This window comes from Diabrotica undecimpunctata, chromosome 4 (genome assembly GCF_040954645.1).
Source record: "Diabrotica undecimpunctata isolate CICGRU chromosome 4, icDiaUnde3, whole genome shotgun sequence".
NCBI lineage: Eukaryota > Metazoa > Arthropoda > Insecta > Coleoptera > Chrysomelidae > Diabrotica > Diabrotica undecimpunctata.
Genome location: NC_092806.1, coordinates 62,443,221 through 62,457,225, shown reverse-complemented (window position 1 = coordinate 62,457,225; position 14,005 = coordinate 62,443,221). Strand labels below are relative to the sequence as shown.

Below are 14,005 nucleotides of genomic sequence, written 5' to 3'. Positions count from 1 at the left end.
TTTATTACTACATCACGTACCAAGTTTAAGAGAGCATACAAACAAGTGTCTACCCTTTTATTCTTTTTTCCTTGAAAATATACATGTTTCAGTGTTCGATGCAATGCTTCTAAGTACATATTTGTGTTAATGCCCAGTTCTTTTCTGTAACAATATGCCCATAAATGACAACGACCAGCATAGTAAGTTTGGAAGTATTGACCAAAAGCCTCAGTATCCTCACAAGCAAATAATTCAGATAATACAAAATTTAGCAATTCTTGAAAATCGGCAGGATCAGTTGACTGTAATAACAAACGCAAGTACTTATACACTTTTGCTTTCATCACTTGATCACCTTTAATTTTATTCAAGTTCTTACGCCAATTTCTATCGATGTGCCAAGCACAAAGGAGGCGATTATCTGGTTTACTCATAATATTAGTCCATGCATTAAAAAATTCTGGAGCATCATCAGACATAAACACTTTACATTTGATGTCACCAGTTTGTTCTTTAATAGAATTAAAAAAATGTGTTAAGACATTGGTATCTGCCCTGTTTGAAAGCAAGAAAGCAGTAGGCACCCCTTCTCCAAATTCATCCACAACCATAAGTGTTGTTAATAAGAAATCATAACTTGTAGTTCCATGCGTTGAGTCCACGCATATTTTGTCTGAGCCAAACAGTTTCAATTGTTTTTCTTGAAATTTCGTCATGAATATTAATGCGAAATCATTTATGTTGAATACATTAGGGAGATCATCTGAGCCTTGCTCTTTGTAAAATATAATTGAAAATTCATCTTTTAGGGATCTTAATCGTTCAACCCATAAACGAATGATTATGACATCATTCTGATGTAGCTGAACATATTCTTTTAAAGAAAAGTCCCTGGTTATATTTCTCAAGTCTTGGCGATCTAAAAGACTGAGTCGTCCAAGGGATTCTTCAGAGTAAATCCCATTACGAATATCATCTAGGATTTTTTGGAATGACACACCTTCAGAGATTTTTCCTTAAAATAAAAAAATGCAAAGTTAATATATTACATTAGAAAAAAATGAGACATACCTGCTATTTGTTTTCTTTCAGTTTTAGTCAAATTTATATGGGTTAAATTACAATTATGGCCAAAATGAGGCGTATACAAAGTGGCCTTTAACTGATTTCCATTACATATTAAATCCAAAGTTGAAGGACAAGTAACATCTAACTTAGAAAAACCCTGAGATTTTAAAAATTTCTGTCTATTGTTTTGAGACGTAGACATATATCTGCTTGCTTTAAATGACCTATGACAAACATAGTATGTCTTTTCTATTTTGCTAGTTATTTTTTTACCAGTGGTTTTTACATAAGAGCTTTTCATGTTTTTCTCAATAGTCTCTTTCCATGTTCTAAAATCTAAAAAAACATTTCGTTAGTTCATATAATTAGCTATTAATAAATAACACTAACCTGCATAGTTTTCGAATTCCTTTTCTTCCTTAAACAGCTCAAGTTTGTGATCTGTAATTAAGTGATTTCTGTATTCGGAGTATGTGGAGAGAATCAGAAAGCAAGAGGTACACACTAAAGATTTTTTTCGACTTGTAGCCGGTTCTGCTCCATGTAAGAGTTTAATATGTTTATTCAAATTAGAAATTGTGCTAAACGTTTTATCACAATATTTACAAAGGTTTCTTGTCACTGCTTTTGTTTCCATTATAAATATAATATATTATAATACAAACACAAAACCTCGAAGTAGCCGAAAATAAAATCCAGGATATAAAATTCACAGTACGAATAATTATAAAACAATAAAAGAGTACATTAGATATAAAAGTATAAAGGTAAAAATAAAATGCAGGATATAAAATTCACAGTACGAACAATTATAAAACAATAAAAGAGTACATTAGATATAAAAGTTCTAGGTTATTTTCAAAATTCAAATTCAAAATAAAACCGAACTTGTCAATAATGAGTTTGATATATTTCCGCTTGGTGCGCCACAGTAGAAATCATTCCTCCCTCGACCGGCTTGTGCATACCAGTAGCTAGCAGATAATTGTCAGATTTGTTGTGTTGGTGATAAAAATTCATCGTTTTATTTTTAAACTTATTAATTTAAAAAATGTTTCGTTGGGGTGATGAACAAACCATCAAATTTATTACTATATATAGAAAATTGGAGTTTTTTTTTTTAATTCTAAATCATCTCTATATAAAAATAAAATAGCCCGTGACAATGCTTACACAAAAATTCAAGAGAAAATAGGTGAAGGTATTACTATAAAGGAGATAAAGGCAAAAATAAAAAAATTGCTCCAAGATTTTCTAGCCTACCAATCCAATTTCTCACCCAAATATTTCTCCTTTTTACGTTCCGCTTCGGATTCATTATTAAATTTCTAACAATATCTGTGGTCATCAGCAATATTTACTTGTTGAATTAATTCCGAATACCTTCCATAGATCCCCTTTTTCTGTTGGAAACGCAAAAACTTTTAATTACAAAACAAGTACTTTAGATTCAGATGAAAACTACTCGATTGTTTCTAGCACTGGCATGTGTAAAAATCTACCCTGCTTTTTCGCCTTGCCAGTATAGCAAGCGACCTACTGGCATGCCAAATACTAGCAAATGTGTTTTGTGCTTGTCAGTTACTGGCCTATGCCAGCAACTGGCATGCCAGCTACTTTCCCAATTTACTGGCATGTGTCTATCCGGCTTAAGTTCTTGTCAGAGTATAAATTCTTTAAGTGAAAAACACATTTAAGCGATCACGACACGACGGCGACCGCGATTAGACTCGTCTGAAACAAATAAATGAATCAGCACATATTGTTCGCGACATGCTGGCGATCAAAGGAAGTTGTGCAGCGTTCTTACGGCATTTACGGCGATATAATAGTACAAGATCCCACTGCAGGATCACTACGTCCATAACGTAGTTCATCAAACTCACATTTTTTACATAGATTTAAAATTAGGAGAATACATTGATAATATGTTCCCAGTCAAGAGGTGGCCCCAAATATGTTTAATTCTATTAATAGTAATTAGTTTTTGACAAATATTTTATTTCGTTTATTTATTTTTAAACAAAATATATTGTCTGGTCGCAAATTATTGTTACCAGCTATTAAAAACGCGAGGTATCAAAGATACAGTAAAATAGAATTACGACGCAATGACAGTGGTTTGACAAATGATAACATGTATATTACAGTAGACTCCCTCTATAACGAGAACTGAAATGGCAGACTAATTACCTCGTTATAAGCGGATCTCGTTATATCCAAGAACAATAATACTGTGCATACATATGAATATGTAGTTTTCTAAAACATTAACTTTCTATAGTGAAGCCATTCGGAGCAATATAAGATGCTGATAAATATTGTTTGAATGGCGTTTTTGAAAAAAAGTTGTTTACATTTATTGTCAATGATATACGTTAAAACAAAAAATCTGTACTCTGTATATCTGTATAAAGCGTATTTTCAAGAATAACATAAACTACTGCGTCTGCAATTGGAAGAAGTCTGTCATTTTTGTCTGCTTTAAATTGTCCAGTATTCTATCTATCATATTTTCTAAAGATGTGAAACAGTTTTATGCTTCTTCATTTGCGTTTTTTCTTGGGATAAAGTTTCTGACAACCTTTAAAACACTTTCCACATATTGTCTATTAGGACCTATATTATTAGGTGTGAATGGTCAACCCCCTACAATGACACTTGTGAATCATAAATTGTAAATTTCCGACTAAGAATTATAAATTGTAAGAAGTTTATTGCGGACGGCAGTTAAAAAAGTTATTTATTTATAGCTACGGTCGGGCCAAAACTTAAAAAAAACACGTTTTTCAAACCTTTTTTCTCTCGTTATAAGCAAATTTACCTCGCTATAGAGGGTTATAGTTCAATAGAAATTTCGCGTTACATCTAATGTACCTCGTTATAAGCGAAAACTCGTAATAACCGTATTCGTTATAGAGGGAGTATACTGTATTATAATTATATTATTTATCGAGGCATGTTTAACAGGTTGGATGCCTTTGACGCTTATAAGAGTCACTGTGTATTTTGCTCGGGTGCCTCTGTCGCTTATAAGCGTTTGGTACGTATTTAAATATTTATTTACGTTTCTTAGTCGGAACCGCAGTTGTGTTGCATCTTTTTTAGTAGGTACTCAAGGATGGATATTTATTACTCATAAATACACGTGGTTCAAGTTTTTCACATATTTTTATTGTTTTATTATCATACAAAATAAGTACGTCGAGGCTGGTCCTTCCAGACCTAAAAGGAGTCGTTATCATAAGTACACTGAAGCAGAATTGTTAGAAATGTTGAAAAATAATGATGAGTTTAGTGATTTTGAATTGGAGAAGGAATTTGATCGCGGATGGACAGGAACAGACTCGGAGAGTGAGAATGAAATCGGAGAAGTAATATCTGATTCGCAACAACCTGCGGCTGAAGAAAATATAGATTTACAACAACCTGCGGCTGAAGAAAATGTAGATGAATGTTCCGACATCTGTTGGGAAAGATTTTCCGTTTCTAAAAAATCAGTCATTCAATACAAGTTCTACCAGAAAAGACTCCAATCTGTTTTTTTCGTAGTATATTTACTGATGATATTTTAGAATTTATAGTTGATGAAACAAAAACAGAAAATATTTTTTTATCAGTGCAAACACAAGAAAAATCTAGAATTTGTTCATGGAAAAATGTGATGAAGGAAGAATTATTAATATTTTTTGGAATAGTTTTACATATGGGTGTTGTACGACAACCAAGGATGCGCGATTATTGGAAACGAGACCCTTTATTCAATAACTCATACTAGAATTTCTTCTAGTATGAGTAGAAACAGGTTTTTACTGATACTGCGAACACTTCATTTCCCCAGAAATCCCCCACCAGGTGAATCTAGACCTGAAGATAGACTTTACAAAATAAGACCGATAATAAATTTCTTTAATGAAAAAATGGCAGTAATATTTTATCCAGGTTGTGAGTTACCTTTAGATGAGTCCATGGTTCTTTTTCACGGCAGGCTTATGTTCAAGCAATACATTAAAAACAAAAAACAGAAATATTGGATTAAGTTGTATTTATTAACAAACCCTAGAGGTATTGCTCAGAAATTTGCTGTATATAATGGTATGTTAGACGATACTGGCAGTAAAGGACATCCTGAAAAAGTTGTCCTATATTTAATGGATGGATTATTAAATGTTGGCCATCATATTTACATATATGGACAACTATTACAACAGTTTTTCTTTAGCCAGAACTCTATTAAAGAATCAGGCTCACTGCACCAGCACACTTCGGTCTAATAGAAAAATGACACCCAAAGCTATTATTTCAACTAAGCTGAAAAAGGGAGCAACCATTGCGCAATATGCTAAAGGAGTAATGATAGGAAAGTGGAAGGATAAGAGGGATGTTTTATATATTTCAAATAAATATGTAAATACAATGGTTATAAGTAGAAATATATATAATAATTAGAAAATAAAAGAAAACAAAAAGTTACTATACCATTGCCTGTCGCCGAATACAATAAACATATGTCAGGTGTAGATCAGCTTGATCAAATGATTTCAGACTACCTTCATGAAAGAAAAACAATAAGATGGCCAAAGAAACTTTTTTTCCATGTTATGGACATGATGCTTAATAATGCTTTTCACATATATAATATATATTATGGACAGAAAATGTCATCATTTGATTTTAGAATGGCAATCATAAATGAAATTTTACCTCCTTATGAGAATTTAAATAAAAAAAAGCATCAATTAATATCGAACATGTGGCTAATAAAAAGGGAACCGACTCTAGGTAAAAAACAAGTCGACAGAAAAAGATGTCAAAGCTGTGCCAAAGAAAAAAAAAACGGACGGATACAACATACGTGTGCGAAACTTGTCCTGGAAATCCAGGATATTGTCTAAATTGCAGCATCATAATTCACAAATAGAATATAGCAGCCAAAGTTTTATTATTTTTTAGGTTGGTTTTTGTTACATGTTTTGAAATAAATAATGTTTAACTGTAGAGTATAGGCAACGCTTATAAGCGTCAACGGTATACGGATATGAATGCCGAAACTCAGTGCCACTGCCGCTTATGAGCGTCAGTTTTTTTTACCTTTTCTTAAATATTTGAAATAGCAAATACATATAAAACATCATTATTCATAATTATTAGCAACAGCATACCGTTTTTTTGCATACAAAATAGCGGCATCCAACCTGTTAAAAACTCACACAATTGACACTTCAAACCAGTTTTTTTTCCCTTTGATACCAAGAGTTTTTAACAACTCTAATTTTCGACCATTTTTCGCAGACTAACTTATATCATCACGTCATATTAAGAAAAAATTAGCTTTAATTTGATATAAAAACATGCAGATATGTCATGAGTAGCGTATTTTATTAAAAAAAAAAAAAAAAAATAAATTAATGAAATAAAATATTTGTCAAAAACTAATTACTATTAATTGAATTAAAAATATTTGCCGACACTTGACTGGCAACCTATTATAAATGTATTTTCCTAATTTTAATGTATGGAAAAATGTGAGTTTGATTAACTACGTTATGAACTTAGTGGATCCTGCAGTGGGATCTTTGGCTATAATTAGTTTAGCGTTCAGAACGCAGCAGTTTAAGTTTATCGCTGGTCGCGTCGATGCAAATAAAAGTGAATATCGAAAACCTGATTAAAATTGTAAAAATTATGATATATTGTTCGACCTGTCCAACCTAGATTACAAGAACGTACGAATTAAAAATAAAATCGTTCTGTAGCATCAACTGGTTCCCTAAAATTTGTTTACACTATGTGTAATTTTTGACGACGTGGACTGTATGAGGGTGATCAGGCACTACCAATCAGCGCATAACGTATGGTCCTAAAGTTTTGGGAAAAATTTCAAAAGCATATAACTCTGACCACAATAATCTTATATTTTTATTAAATTATTCAACAATTTAACTTAACTATCCTTATTATAAATCAAAATTCAAATGATAGACAAGGGACCGTTATTTTCGATTTTTCTAATAATTTCCCTGACACGTTGCATCATCCTTTGGACGACCTCGGCGTCAATTTCTCTAATTTTTGTATATATGCGGCGTCTTAACTGTTCCTGATTTTGTGCTTCCCATCCGTTATTATAGACTTTCCTACTTAATATTGCCCAGAACTCTTCAATTGGACGAGCCTGAGGTAGGTTAGGGGAATTGTCTGTTTTCGGTACAAAGGTAAAGTAAAGTTTCGACTTGTTGACGAAATGCACTCGCCTTAACGCGCGGCAACATCTCGGAATTCTCTTTAATTGATCCTCTGTGTATTTTGGAGCTTTCCTTCTTTTCCGGTAGATAATATTGTTACTCGATAGGGTCCTGTATACTGTAGTCTTTCCAACATGAAATCTTCTAGCCAGTTTTCGCTGTGAGACCCAAATTTTGTTCTTAGCTGCTTCAATCAGTCTTGCCTCTCTTATATGGTTCAAAATCCGCGGTCGGCCACTTTTACGCAAGTTAACAAATGGTATCCCTTCTTCACATTCTCTGATTGTACGATAAATTGTCGATTTGCTTATGTTTTGATCTCGATAAATATTAGCAATATCTCGTTTCGACATTCGCCTAACCATATTATAAACACCTCGACGAATATCAATTTTATAAGACATTTTGCAGAGCACAAACCAAAATATTCTGCTTTGTTTATTAAATGTCAATAACTGATGACATTTTAATTCCATGGCCTTCTTTGTTAAATGCATTTTGCTTCTCAATCAGACCAGGTGAAATTTTTCCCAAAACTTTAGGACCATACGTTATATACATACTGGCTAACATAACACCAATCAAGGACATAATCCTATCTCTCAGCAGGAGGCAAGTCCTTAGAACCATTGCCGGCTCGAACAACAGAGCCAAACGAATATTAAAGACTCCATGCAATCGCCGAGGGCAAATACTCACCAGGCTTCCTCAAAGAAAAGTTCCGTTCCGTTCCCTCCAGCTAAACTTCTTCACAATACTGGACAAGAACTCCCTGATGAGTATTTTGAAATTTTAGAATCAACCCCCATCAAATATCGCAGTTAACTACTACACACCAAAAACGATGATCAAGAGTCGTTCCATTGCATGGTAACCCGTGAAAGTACCTCCTTGGCATGCTTGGCAAAGTTCACCCAAATTCCTCTTGTGCGCTTCAGAAACATCGCCTACATAAACACGCCATCTTCTGACCCCCAGCTTCTTAGTAGTCCACTACTTCGCCACAAACGTCATTCATCACGTTTCATCTCCCCGACACTACTCCTAGAAAAAAAAAGAGGAGTACCCCTCCCTTGAAGAAGCTAAGCTTAAACAAGGTTAAAACTCTGGATCTTGGATGTGGACTGCGACAAAAGTCGCGAAGAACGTTTTTTTATCAATGTCTATCAATATCAGTTTAGATATTTTATACATGTATTTTTATATTATTGATTCAAAAAATTACTTACGGTTTTAAATAAATTATTCCTATTCTTTGACATTTTTTATACACTAAAACACTTTTCTGTTAAATTTTCTAAAGTTAGACTTAAATACACCATAAATAAATATTTTAACAATATTCAACAATAAAAATCACCACTACGAATACAAACTGTCACTGTTACTGTTTATCTAATCGATTAATTCGAAAAATATATACTAATGCACTTCAAAAATATTGATAATACGATAAGATAGTTTCTTACTTAAAATATTTTACGTTGAGAGTCCAAAGCGTAGCGTGTATTGAAGCGAGTGATATATGTTGCATAAACTCAAAATCAATTATTTAAGTATTTGTATACGAGTTACATCTTCGTACAATCGTCTACCATGATGTAGGGGTAATCGTTACATCTAACAAAAGTAGAGAGTAGAGAACAGAGAAATAAGATATTCCCATGACTTTGAGCCCTCCAGGTATCTGACAAGTTTTTTGCGTTATATGGTTAAATTATTAAATTATTCGTCCAAAGGAGAAGTAAAAGTGAGGGATGTTAGACAAGAAGTTGCAAAATTGAAATGGAGATTTGCCGGACACAATATAAGATAAAAAAAAGACCGATGGAACAAAATTTTTATAAGCTGGACACCGTGGGAATATTAACGAACCAGAGGAAGGCCCCAATTGAGATGGGCAGATGATATCAAGAAGCACGTGGGCTCTAGGTGGATGACTATAGCGACAAACAGAGAAGAATGGAAAAGGATTGGGGAGGCCTATGTCCAAAAATGGACCGAAGAAGGCTAATTGGATAGATAGAACAGTTTAAGTTCAAAAATGCACAATTTTAAGAACTTTTATCTACCAGTAAAAAGTAAAGCATTTTAAGCGGATTTGGATGTAATTATTTAATAAAACACGTTTAAAGCTGTAAAACGGCGATTTACAAATACGATTTACCAATTTGTTACTTACAAAACTGTAAAAAACCTAAGAATTTTTCAGTTTCACTAAATGTTAATATCTATTGTAAAAATAAACCTACAATCTCGATATTACGTGGAAATATATGGAATGTTCTTATATTGTTACATATGCGGATAATTTCAGATCGATTCATACATTAGTTTAAAAGTTATTCAAAGTGGTAATCCCAAACAACATTTTTTTCCAATAACATGTGTCAGAAAAAAATTAACCTACAAAATACTACGGGTAGCATAAGCAAGAGAGATAAAAAGAGTTACTTCATCAGAATAATTTAAAAGAAGTAAGAAAAAAGCATTTCCAATATTGCCAAACTTAATTGCAAGAACATTGCAATTTTTTACTTATAAACAATATTCGCTATTAGATAGGAAAAAATTATTTTTTCACGTTCAAAAAGCTGACATTTTTACACAGATTAAAAAACAAAAGAAAGTTTTCCTACGACAATTATTAAGGACGAAGTTAATCACTTTTTTTTTAATTCATAGCTTGTTTGTTTCTTACATTAAAGAAACCTAATTAGCGGCATTTGAAAGGTTAAGGACTGAAGTTTCAATGTACAGCTTGGAGTTACGGAGTGGAACTTCAAAATCCACGCTCTCATATAAACATATGTCCAAAAGTTTGGAATATTGGAATATTTAATCTTTTTATTGATTTTTATATATAAAATCTTCTGAATAGTTAAACATCATTTTATTTTATTTCAATATTTATTTTCTTGGAGTGAAAAACTTAAAGTGTAGAACTTACATTTAAAAATAAATTAGTATAGAAAAAAATAATTTTTAATAAACCTAATAATAACTATTTCCTCCATTGGCCTGTATGCAAGCCTGTAGGCGATTTGGAATGCTGCCGATTAACTGGTCGAGCTGGGCTTGCGGAATTCTATCCCACTCTTCACGAGCAGCATCTTTAAGTTCTCGAAGTGTAATAGGGGGACTGTTTCGCTTCTTGATGCGTGTTTTGAGAACGTCCCAAGCCTGTTCAATAATGTTAATGTCGGGGGAATTCGAGGGCTACTGTAATGTAGATATTCCTTCTTCTTCAAGAAAATTTTGTACTGCTGATGTTCGATGAGGAGGTGCGTTGTCATGCATAAACACAAATTCATCACCTATTGCCCCTTGGAATAGACGTACGACAGGATTTAAAACTTCCTTGATGTATACGGCACCAGTGACTCTTCTCTCCAGAACCAGCAGTGACGTCCGTGTACCACTCATAATACCACCCCAAACCATAATACTGCCACCTTCAAATGGGATACTCGGTTTAGCTGTTTCTAGTGGGGCCTGTCGTCCTGGGGCCCTCCAAACCAGTGTTCTTCGCGAATCAGATACCAAGTCAATTTTTGACTCATCAGAGAACATCACGTTATTCCAGTTAGTATCATGATGCACCATTTCTCTAGCCCATTGCAACCTTACTATTTTGTGTTGGTAGGTTAGTTTAGGAACATGTAGCGGTCTTCTACGATACAAATTTAACGCATTTAGTATGCGTGTTATTGTTTGCCGTGAAATATTCAGTCCTTGAAGCCTAGAAATTTCTCTGGATATACCACTTGTAGATTGCAGACGATTTCTACGAGCTATAAATGTTATTTGCCGGTCTTGTGCTGCTGTTGTACATCGATTTCTACCACTTCTGGGACGATCCTTGACGTCATTTTTATCTTGGATTTTTTTTTTAATTTTCGATACAGCACTCTGGGTAACATTAGCAATATTCGCGATATAACTTTGACTAAAGTTCTGTTGTAACAAAGCAATTACTCTGGATCTGTCAAAATGAGATATCACGTTTTTAGGCATTTTTAAACGGCTCAATTCAAATTTAAACAAAGACTGAAATAATGTGTAAATACGCTAATCAGTTGAATGTGACCAAAATCATACAAAAACGATTCAAATTTTTTATCATTTTCATTTAATAGCCCTCTAGAATGAATATCAACAACAGTTTTAAAACCACCATAGGCGTAGATATATTATTTGTACGTATTCCAAACTTTTGGACATGTGTGTATAATAAACTTTTTTCATAGGTTATCCAAATTATCTGGCGTTATTGTAAATGTTTATAAGCATAAAAAGTGCTATTTATTATTAAATCATTTTGTGTAAACTGTTACGTGTAAACTTTACATTATATGAGGATATTTCACATCGTACCCTACAAGTCATTAATTGTTACCGAAAAAATCAAAGTCTTCTTGTGACTATTCAATCCCACACAAGTCGCAGATCGCTTGCTAAAGGGTTTTTTGAGCCTTTTAAGTCAACTAATAATAATTGTGGTAAATATTTACTTTACTTTTTGTGTAAACTTTACGTAAATGTAAACTTCTTTCATGGGTTATCCAAATTATCTGGACCAGCCTTAGAAATTAGCTAATTTTTCAAAAAACCTTATAAACAAATTAAATTTCGCAAAAACCACTCAACCGTTCTGATTCTTCTTCGGGTTCAAGTTATGGTACATTTAAACAAGTTTTAATAAATAATAAAAGTTCATTTTCAATAACTTTTTTGTTTATTTGAAAATCGTCAAATCTCTAAATAGACAGGTATTAAGTTATGAGCAAACTAATGAGTTTAACGATTCAATTGCTTATTTAAAAATATTTCCACTAAAAAAATTACGAATCCCTAGGTGAGAGTCTTTTTGTACTCATACTACACATTTCAACTGTCAAACCCGTTTATACAGTTGTGCCGAAAAAAGGATTATTTTTTACTAACTTGTTTGGTCTATTATAGCTAGAGTTTGAAGTTAATATTTGATTTATTTATTCTAATATTAGATGTGTTTCAAAACGCAGCTTTGCGTATTTGTTTGGGTGCCATGAAATCGACGCCTATTAATGCTCTACATGTGGAAGCTCTAGAAAATCTCTTGGGCTATAGACGAGAATACCTCAGTCAAAAGTTTGTTATTAATATACAAAATCGTAACACTACTCTCTACTCAAATATCAGAAAACTGAACGAAGAAGATTTAACTAATCGATATTGGAGACTTAAGAACTCACCTCCACTTTGTGAGGCTTTTAGAAGCCTGACAAATTTTGATTATGACTTTAAATCAGAGGATAATCTTAACATCGAACATTTTTATTCGTGCTTGCAACCCATTACTGTGATACAACCGAATTACCATGTAAATTCTTCTGTTAGCTCGAATATTTTGAGGTCCTGTTTATCTAGTTTGTCAGACTCTTTAGTTATTTATACGGATGCCTCAAAGTCTATTGTTGGTACTGGGTGGTCTTTCTACATTCCATCAACTAATACAGAACTACTTTGTCGACTAAATCCTAGTTTTTCAATCTTTAGTGCTGAAGCTGTAGCAATATATGAAGCATTAAGATACTTTGAAAACACTCAGAATACATCTGTTACAATAGTATCTGACTCATTGTCTGTTATGTTAGCCATTGAAACTTTAAATTTTCCTAGTAATAACTCAAATATATATGTCTTTCAAATTAAAAAACTTGTTTATGACCTTTATAAAAACCGAAGAGTTGTTCATTTTTTGTGGGTTAAAGCACATATAGGTCTTAAATACAACGAACATGTTGACCTATTAGCTAAAAAGGCCATTGATACCGGAACGCAAGCTGAACACCAAATCTGTAGACAAGACGCATTAACAATAATTAAAAATAATATCAATAGTAAATGGAAACAATCTTGGCATATATATAGTACGCAGTCTTCCTCGCAATATGCTTCTATACAGCCTTTAATCCCAAGTGATTATTGGTTTAAAAATTATTCTGTTCCACGAAGGTATATAACATCCATAATTAGAATAAAATTTGGACACGCCTGCTATCCTAGTCATCTGTCCAAACTAAAAATCGTAAATTCAAATTTATGTCCAGAGTGTCAAAAAGAAGGTGATCTAGATCACATTATCTTCGAATATAAAAAATACACAAAACAAACTGAAGATCTAATAAAAAATTTAGTCAACGTCAAACTTTTTCCTCCGTACAATATGTGCTATCTGCTATCTCTAAATATAAGAGTCGTAAATGAATGTTTGATGGAATTTATTTGCAAAAGTAAGCTTAATATTTAACTGTAATTAGAATCCTAACCTCTGTTTTACCCATTTGTTATTACCTTTTATCCGTGACCCTATCTAGTTTGTCTTAAAAGCAATGTCTTGATGGGTCCCTAGACGAGAAACGAGTGTCCATGTTTTATCTCTATCCTATCCTTAATAATAATTTTATCTTTTTATTCTTTCTGGGTAGAAAATTTTCATGTTGTGACTGGCTGTATGGCACTTGCCTATGCCATTAAAAAACAGAAAAAGAAAATTTGATTTTTTGAGAGCGTGGATTTTGAAGTTCCCCTTCGTAACTCCAAGCTGTACATTGAAACTTCAGTCCTTGATCTTTCAAATACCGCTAATTAAGTTTCTTTAATGTAATAAAAAACAAGCTATGAATTAAAAAAAGGGTGACCTTTAACTTCGTCCTTAATTGTCG

At 32.9% G+C, this 14,005-nt stretch overlaps 1 protein-coding gene across 3 annotated transcripts in view; it reads right to left on the bottom strand.

Moving 5' to 3' along the window:
- LOC140439581 (uncharacterized) overlaps positions 1-14,005 on the bottom strand; it is a 345,093-nt gene that overhangs the window by 253,168 nt on the left and 77,920 nt on the right. For 2 of the 3 annotated variants that reach the window (XM_072529580.1, XM_072529581.1), the window contains exon 1: positions 8,525-8,665. The exons of the other annotated variant lie outside the window; for it this stretch is intronic. In XM_072529580.1, coding sequence (XP_072385681.1) covers positions 8,525-8,557 — 33 coding nt within the window. In that variant the 5' untranslated portion in view covers positions 8,558-8,665. Of the gene's footprint in view, positions 1-8,524; positions 8,666-14,005 lie in introns of those variants that run through there. 3 annotated transcript variants of the gene reach the window in all.